This window comes from Merops nubicus, unplaced genomic scaffold (genome assembly GCF_000691845.1).
Source record: "Merops nubicus isolate BGI_N331 unplaced genomic scaffold, ASM69184v1 Scaffold14304, whole genome shotgun sequence".
In the NCBI taxonomy this organism is placed as follows: Eukaryota; Metazoa; Chordata; class Aves; order Coraciiformes; family Meropidae; genus Merops; species Merops nubicus.
In genome coordinates, this window is record NW_008606303.1 from 2,361 (window position 1) to 11,758 (window position 9,398).

A 9,398-nucleotide genomic window follows, 5' to 3' on the forward strand; every position below is an offset into this window, starting at 1 on the left:
GCAGGTTGTGCTCACTGGCCTTCTTATCCTCCAAGCCTTTTCACAAAGCCCCAGCATTTCCTCTAAAACCTCCTGTCATGTATCCATGGTGCACTTCACCTCTCATCTCTGGCTCATTGTCATGTGACTGTTGAAACAGGCTCCTGACCTGCCCACAGGGGAAATGGGAATATCTCTTCCAGTCTGAGATATCTTCTTTGGGTGATCTTTTTACTGCACCCCTCATATGGGTGGACGTCCTAAAGAGGATTCTGGTTTGCTTTGTGTCACTCCAGAAATACTTCACCTAAACCAAGTAAATACATTCTTTCTCCTGAAAGAGGAGGATCATGGCTGGAATCAGGTGTTCACACTGTCTCTCATGGTAGTACATGAATGTGAGGTACAGTCTTCCCTTCATTCACATGAATCACCCCAATTAATGATAATTATCTTAAAGCAGCTGAGAGAGTAAGACGCACAATTTAAATGCATTTGGGTATATCTAGGACACAACCCATTCTCTTTGTCCTTCACTGGGAACGGCAGAGCAGATTGTATGAGAAGCCTTAAAAGATTAAGCGCGAAATTTTTTTTTTTTTTAATTTTTTTTTTTTTCTTTTCTCCTTACTGTAGTGTGGCAAGAGTCCAGTCAGGTTATTTTAGAAGAAAAGGCATAAATGAGCAAAAGCAAAGATGGATTTTTACCTGATACTTGAGAATAACTGATTATTTTGTTTGAATAATAAGACTCTATTCCTGTAGGGCAAGTGAAAGGGTTAAATAAGCTTTCATGGCTTTCAGCTCAGTTTCTAGTTGTTTTTTTTTTTTTTTTTTTGGCTTCTTTGACAGTTATTATTTGTCATTGGCTTGCTAGTTTTGTGTGTAGATAAATCAGTAGTTTACACCTCATTTGAAACGGTACTGAAACTAGAATATACTCAGCATTTGATACTGTAAAGTAAATAGAAAATACTGTGGAAACTCTGCTTCAGTCAATCTAGACAATTTCATAGAAGGGAAGAAAAAATAAGTTAAATTTAACTTAGATTTAAATGACAGCTGGGTTCATAAATCATCAGCTTTATTTATCTTTAAGGCTGATTTCCAATTTAGGCCATTGATATATCCATGTAACTGTTAGCCTGAGACTATTTTTCTTCTAAGCATGAAGCGTAAACCCCATGCTTTATTGTTCATTTGGGGAATTCAGCACAAATAAGGCACAGCACTGTTATTGTGTCACAGAAGTATCTTTTTCTCAGCGTGTATATTGGACTGCCTTGATAATTGTTGAAACATCTCAACTGCACAAGCCTTTTTTATTTAATTATCTTTCAAAAAACTTCTGGAAATCTGCTGCTTTTATTTTTGTATGAGGATTGGGGTTTCTTTTTAGACATTTTTCTTCATAATTTTATTTTTTATTCCTAATAAGCATGAATGTCTACAAGAGAGGTTTTTTGCCAGTTTGTACAAAAGAAGGAGAAAGATGAGTCTCTGTGGGAGATGGTTCATGCTTTTTTCTTCCTTTTTGATTTTGGAAATAATTCTGTTTAAACAGCTAAGATTTGGCAACGTGTTTCCATACAAAGCCCCGGGGACTGAAATGAACCCGGAGGGAAGACTGGGAGCCAGAAGAGAAGCCTGGTTACAGGTGTTTCAGATGGAACCTGGAGAGACTTTCTTTCCTTTGTTGGTTATTGAGGGAGACTGAAGAGATTTCATCTTCCTGGGCTTTTGGTTGATTTCTGAGGTCATCCCTCTCTGTGATGAGCTTTGAGAAACCCCAGAGTCTGGTGTACACTTGTCACAAAGTCGTATTAGCTCTCACAGGGCTTGTCTGCATGGAGGCATTCAGAAGGGTGAAAGTGGAGGAGCCAAAACTGGGATTGGAGAGAGTGCCTTTCCAGGAAGACACTAAGAAGAATAAGAAATTTCACTGCACAAAGTCCTTGATTATTTTTGTGTGTTGCAGTATGGGTCTGGGCTTGTGCAGCCCGGTTTAAGTTTGCTTGCCAGTGCAAGCCAAACAAACTGCTGCTTTAAAAACAAGCTGCACAGTGAAAGAACCCCCTTTTTTGTAGATATTTGTGGAATAACATGACTGTCTGCTTTCCATGGAAAAGGCAAGTAAGCAACTCAAGCTAATTAATATTTATCATTAGTAGATCAGAGCTGGAGGCTGCGGCTAATTCAAAGGAGCAGGAATCAAATGCTTTATTTTTAAGGGAGCTGAGCAAACTAAACAGAAGTAAAAATCTGAGGGGTCTCGTGGCTCTCTTGGAAGTGGCAGGTTTACCTCAAACTGTAGTGTTAGGTATGAAGGGGTGGTGAGTAGGGACAAAGAATGGGAAGGTAAGTTACTGACTGGAGGAGTATATGGTTTCTGGGAGAGCAGCCTAATTACTTTTGGGAAGGAGGGAGTCTTAAAAGATAGAGCTAGCCTGGTGAAGATAAAATAGATTTGGCCAGTCTGCAAGAACTGGATGAAAGTGAATGCTACCAAGCTAATACTCCTGCTGCTGGCCCTGTGACACTTCACTGTGGATGGTGGGAAGGAACCCACCATCCCTCAGGATAAATTGGGGGGAAAAAAAAAAAATTCTGTTTAGTCATAGCAGAACTATAAAGAGGCCAAATGTAAGGTCAGGCTCCTGGGATCCCCAGCTAGCTTCACTCCAATTTCAGCTCATGAGCTACAGAGAGCTTTAGAGGCTGTAAGTTCACCCCAGTGCTCCTGCTTAAGCTCCCATGCACTTGATCCCTCTGTCATTGAAGTTAGCATTTGTCTGATACTTGCCTGCTGTCATTGCATCTGCTGTGTCCTGCTTTAGGTATCACTTAATCCTGCTGGGTTCAAATACAAGCTCACAGAGCTTTACCTTGATCGCTAGCTTCCCAATTTGGTAAATTTTTCTGTTTCTCTTTAGCAATTGTTTCCACCTTTCTGTGCAATTTTCAGTCTGCATGAACCAGTTTTCCTCTTCAAGCAAAGATGACTTGATGCTTCCCTCTGACTTTCAAAACACAATTTCTTACGGTGTTAATAAAATGCTGCAGCAACTGTGCCACAGTGAATGAGCATCTTCTTTGTCTGCCCTGAATTATTGTTCTATGTTTTACAAGAAGTTGTAAAGCTAGCATGAGCTGTGTATCTCTTCTATGGCTTTCTCTGTAGGGACAATATCCTTAACTGGTGCAGTTGATAGTTGTTCCTCTGACAGATTATAGCTGAAGGAAAAGAAGCTTTAGAAGAATGCTTTTCTGTTTCTAGACTTCAAAAATTATTCAATCCACCTTTTTATCTGGATCTCATTATCTTTATAACACTCGCAAAGTCTTAACAAGAAACTTTATCACACAAAGTTAGAGTAGTAAAATAGAGTTACGCATAAATTACTTAGTTTGCAGTCTTGCTTTATTTATCTTTTAGTCCACATATGGTCTTGAGATGTTGGTATTATCATTAATGGTACTTGTTTTCATACTTACTATACGACTGTATTTTGGCGTGACTGATGGAAGGTAACAATCTTTTTTGACCTCCTGTAGGGCCACACAAATCAAGACTTACTCCTGGGACAATGCACAAGTGATCCTGGTTGGAAACAAGTGTGACATGGAAGATGAAAGAATTGTTCCTGTGGAGAAAGGGAAACATCTGGCAGATCAGCTAGGTACTTGTCAAAGCTTTTCTTTCTGCTCTTTTTCCTCTGCTTCTTTATGCTGTGTCCCTTTTAATTTGTAAAATTAACAGTCCTTCCAGTGGTAATACTTAAATAATGGTATCACAGCTAAGAAGCATAATACATTTTTGGTCCATATTTTACTTTCTTAGTGATAATACTGCCTTCTTGTAGTGTTGCTGTATCTGTAAAGCTAATATCTAGGGATTTAAGGAAGATAAAGTTTGTCTGGAGAGAACAGCTTTTATTAACTCGGCAGAATGAAAGAAGAAAGTTTTTATAAGCACAATTCTGTCTCCAGTTCTCTAAGTACCATGTACTCACTTTCAGAATGCAAACATAGGGGGTTTTTTAGAAGAATTTTTTTTTAAATTAATTATGAACAAATAAGGTTTATACATCAGAACTGTAGAGCTGAATAAAACACATTTTAAAAATGTACCAAGCCTCTCTGTCCAGCTGGAGAAATGACATGTTAGTACTGATGTGGGACAGAAAAACCAAACCAGTTCCATCAAGAGGAAGCTGGGATTGCAATGAAAATCTTAGAATGAACAACAAAATAAACTCATGCTAGTTTCTAATTTGTAGGTTTTTTTTTTTTTTTTGCTATATTTTGTAGCATATTTGATCTTTTTAATATGAAACCAGGACTTCTGTGTTAAGATTCAACTATACTATCATCTTCTAAAGAATTCATAGCGGCAAGTAACTCCTGTTAAAATATAATTCAGTTAAATGTGGAGACCCTTACAGTGGGCATACTCTGAATATTTGTTTAGCTTTTAAGAGTAGAGATTCTTACCAGACCCAAAGGAATCACCATCATCCCTGATTTGTAAAATCCTATGTTGTCTTCAATTGTTAAGCAGTAATTGGAGAGTACATAATACGTTGTTAAACTGGGGGTACTGGAGTTCCAGTACAAGCTGCACACACTGTTTTAGATTAGAGTGACCTTGATCAAACTGTCAAACAAGGTTAAATCTTAGATAATGAGTAGTTATTAGTGGGGGGGGGTAGTTACTGTTGTTTTGGGGTTTTGTTAATGAAGGTATGGAAACCCTGCTCATAGATGAGTATCAAGTATGGCTTTGTGACAGGGAGCCCTGTGATATAAACAAAAGATGCTCACTGCTCCAAAGAGTTAAGAGCAATCAGATTATTTTTTCATGTTTTGTGGAGGGGGGAAAGCATGTCTACTTGAAGCCTGCAGGTTCAGAGCATTCAAGTGTAAAATTCTACCTGTGCTAAGCACAAAAGGGTCCCATTCATGACTGGAGCTTTGAGGCACTGCCATCATAAACAAATAATAAGCAAATATCACACTAAACCCTATAATTTCCCATCATTATTATTATTGTAATAATAATTTTTCACAGGAAGAACTAGCAAAGCAAAGACAGGAGCAGTTTGCACAATCAATTATGGGCTCGTTTTTATACATCAGAATTTTACAGAATCATAGAATCATATCAGTTGGAAAAGACCATTAACCTAACACTACCAAGTCCACGATTAAACCATGTCCCTAAGCACCTCATCTACACATCTTCTAAACACCTTCAGGGATGGTGACTTCACCACTCCACTGGACAGCCTGTTCCAGTGCTTGATAACCCTATTGGTGAACAAGTTTTTCCTAACATCCAAACTAAACCTCCCCTGGTGCAACCTGAGGCCATTTCCTCTTGTCCTATCACTAGTTACTTGGGAGAAGAGACCGACCCTCACCTCATCACAACCTCCTTTTAGGGGAGCTATAAGGGGTGATAAGGTCTCCCCTGAGCTGTCTCTTCTCCAGACTAAAAAACCCCAGTTCCCTCAGCCAATCCTCGTAAGACTTGTTCTCTAAGCCCTTCACCAGTGTCAAAGTCTTTATTAAAGACTAGGGTAGACACCACACACAGCCTTTTCCTTGTCCACTAAGCAGGTCACCTTGTCATAGAAGATCAGGTTGGTCAAGGCCAACCTGACTTTTGTAAACCCAAGCTGACTGGGCCTGAACCCTGGGTTCTCTGTGTCTCATGATGGCACTCAAGATGATCATTTTAATTTGCTTTTGAAAATATGCATGCGAATATACTTGGTTCCTGGCTTATGGAGTCTCAAAACTGTTGTGAGTGATGTGTGCCCTTGGATTTTTCATGAGTAATTACACTGTGCAGTAATTGAAAATTTGTCCAGAACAATGTAACAACAGATAGAATTTTGCTAAAACTCCCTACTCCTATTTGGACTTCTGGCGTTTGGTTTTTTTTTTTTTCCCCCCTCAAAATTAATCTGCTTGTTTAAATACAAACTTTGCCTCTAGAACCTGAATCCTTTCCTTGTGGGAAGGTCAAAACACACACCCACACAGAGCTACCATGGCAACCGACTCAGCAGCAGGAAACTGTTCTGCGGAGGAATCCCCAGTACAACCCCCAACCTGTGCTTGCACTTGTCCAGCTTACCCTGGAGAAACATAGCCCAGTGCAAAGCAGAACAAAAGCTAACCATGCCTTGGGAGAGTTTCTGTAGCCTTTCAAAATACTAAATGCTCTTTTTAAAAGGGATGAAAAAATGTACCTGGTTTTATCAGTCAGTTTTACCTTACACTAACTGTGCTAATGGGTACAGCATTATCTGAAGTTACTTTGTGTGTTAGTTACTTTGTGGGATAAGTCTCTTTAATTGACTATTGACTGCTTCAACTGCTAGCTTTCATCATAGTGAGTCACATACAGGTTGTCCTTCAGCACACTTGTCTCAGCTTGTATAGTGGCATTCATGTCATTGAAATCATTTCCGAATCAGATTAAGAACGTGTTATCAGCCTTGAATGTGAACTAAACCAAAAACAGATGCAGCCACAGCAGAAGTTAAATCAATGTTGGACTGAGAAATATCTAAGTTCAATTCTCTGATATCTTGTGCCTTTTACATACACTTTTAATCATCATCAGTCAAAGAGAGCAAGTAGGGCAGACAGAACCCTTGGCTGATGCAGGACAGCCATCCTTCTCTAGTAATGAGGCAAACATCTCCACCATGACTTCACTCTTTGTACCATGGTTTTTAAAAAGTGTTAGAATGGGGTAGATACCTACTTACCTCAAACATCAGGGTGACTCGGACTACCAGCAGTGACAGACTAATCAGTTAAGGTGACTTACCTTTCTATTCGTTTGTGGCAGAATCAAAGAAATGCAGAATGCCCTAAAAATGAAGCACAATGGAATGTAGCTTACTGCAGAAAACCCTCCTTGTGGTGCTTGAGCTCTCGCTGTTGGCCATATAAAGCCCTGGTAGAACAGAATGAACAGCCATTGTAAGCGGTGGTTGGCCTTGGAGGCCCTGAGGTGAGAAAGATAAAGAAATACTTCACAGTTCAGTGCATTTGTGCTTAAGGGTCTGAGGCAGGGTCTGGTCTCATCTGTGAAAAGGATGGTTCCTGTATAGCACAGGATGTCAACGGGAGGCAGCAGCAATAGTTGTCTGTGCTGTCCCCACCTTGGTGTAACACCAACCTGGCTGCTTGGGTTTTTTTTAATCAGTAGGGTGTGAGAATCCCTACTCATCACTGCAGCCAGGAGCTGGCAAATGAGCACTGAAATTACTCTGTAGAAGGCACTCAACATTTATTTGTAGTTCTGAAGTGCTAAACAGTTCTTGTCAGGATGGGTGCTCTGTCCTGACATGGGCTGTGCAAGTGTTAATCACCCTGAAGAGCTTTCCGCCTAATCAGAGAATGGGAGAAACAGAACCAAAATCGCAGAGTGTTTTTCTCTCCAGTGCAGAACTTGTTTAGCAGAAGGAATTACAACCATGATCTCACTTCTCTTTCTGGCCTCTGCTCTTGCCAGGCTGCAGTAGTGGTTTGTGGAGTAAACCTAGCCCTGATGTGCAAGGGTTCAAGGAGCCCAGGAAGGCCCCTCCCTACATTCCTGGTTAGTGGCATTGGAAGAATTTGACTCCCTTGTCCTGAGTTTATTTAGACCTGCAGATGTGTGTACCAGGGCTGTGGTAGGGATCCATTTATACCTTTGAGTCTTATTGATGCACGATAAATTTCAGAAGTATTTCTGCTCAGTATTCTGAGAGTGTGGGAATCAAGCGAGCTTAAAAATTATCTAATGTCTTTTCTTCAGGTGAATTCTGAAAAATAAGAAGAAAAAATGTTAGTACTGCAGAAACCATCTCCATTATCATCAGTCTCTATTGATTTTTTTTTTTTTTTTCCCACTTCTTCCTCACAGGTTTTGACTATTTTGAGGCTAGTGCCAAAGAAAACATCAACGTAAGGCAGGTGTTTGAGCGCCTCGTGGATATAATCTGTGAGAAGATGTCGGAGAGTATGGAATCGGACCCGTCCCGGGGCACTGCTGGAAGGAGCATGCGCCTCACTGACAGCCCCTCCCCGTCGCAGCAGAACTGCGTGTGCTAGTGACCTTTCTCACTGAGAAATGTCCTTCTCCTTTCCTGACTAAATTTCATCTTTTCATTTGTGGTGGTGCATTATCATGTAGTCCAGAGGCAGAAGTCTCTGTTGTAGGAAACTGGTATGTTTGTTTAATGTGATGGAGTGTTAATATTATATATTTCCTCATCCAATAATTTAAAAAACAAAAATCTGAATATTGTGAGTGCACCTAGTGTTAATGTGAGTTACACTGAGAAAGAGTTGTACAGTGTTGCAAATGTTATTTCCACATAGAATGTTGCATTTTTAATTCTAAATTCCTCTACTGCAGGAAGAGGTTTCTTCTCAAGAACAGCAGGAAACATAAAAAAAAAAAAAATTAATTAGAAGGGACCAGGACTAAAAGAAAATGGGGGGGGGGAGAGGGAGGGAAAACTTTTAAAAGAATATGATTTTTTTTTTTTTTTACATTTAACAATATTAAAGGAATCCCAAGGTATTTTGAGAGTCCTTGTTGCTGTCCTCTAGACATGGACCTCAGTTTTTATGTATGATGCATTTCTGTCTGACAGTGAGGTCCCCGAGAGAGCGAAGAGGAAGAGGGGATGGATTTTGTGTCAAGCCTCTAAATAGAGGAAGAGCACATGGAGGAATCCAAGCTGCTAGGCAGGGGAGGAGGAAGAGGAGACTCTCCTGCATTTCCCTGTGCTCTTATCTGGTGCTGGATGAAGGAGCAAGAGCCCTTCCAGTCAAGGGGTGCCCTTGACTGCAGCCTTCTCCAGTCACCAGTGCAGGGGGGTGGGGTGGGGAGGGTTCTGTGTTTGCCCAGTCCTGTTTCTAGAAGCCCAAGAACTGAGTGTCCTGCAGCTTTTCCCCTGTACCCTGTAGTTTCATCCCTTTAGGTTTGTATCTGCTCTGGTCACTTGCTTGATGGTGGGTTTGTTGCAGGACGAAGGACAGGAGGAATTGCTGCTGCAAGCTTAGTTGGAGGCAAAAACCTTACATGTAAGACTTGGAACAGCACTGTCTCAGATAAAAATATCAGGAGCCAAAATGTGAGTGCTGGCAAATATTAGTGCCAATATTATTAGATTTTCTTTCTGCACTTTGTTGTTGATTTATGTTTTTAATTTTGTGCTAGATAGGGGGGTGTCTTTGTGTGTGTATAGTTATTCTGGTTTCAGATTCAATGAGAAAGTATAACTGAAAAAAGGGAAGCTTGATTAATAAAACATAACTGCAAATAAGAAGTGGCAAAGACGTCCTGTTAGTTGTTCTGTGGATGTTTTGCTGCATCATTCTTTGGAGGCAGGAAGCATTTTTAA

General features: G+C 40.3%; 1 protein-coding gene across 1 annotated transcript; it reads left to right on the top strand.

The window, feature by feature from the left end:
- Window positions 1-3,534: 3,534 nt before the first annotated feature.
- On the top strand, window positions 3,535-8,097 carry LOC103772280 (ras-related protein Rab-3B-like; the record flags this gene model as incomplete). Its single annotated transcript, XM_008939607.1, has 2 exons — window positions 3,535-3,659; window positions 7,910-8,097. Coding segments are annotated over 2 exons (313 nt in total), but the record flags the coding sequence as incomplete, so codon positions are not given.
- Between the last annotated feature and the right edge of the window lie 1,301 nt (window positions 8,098-9,398).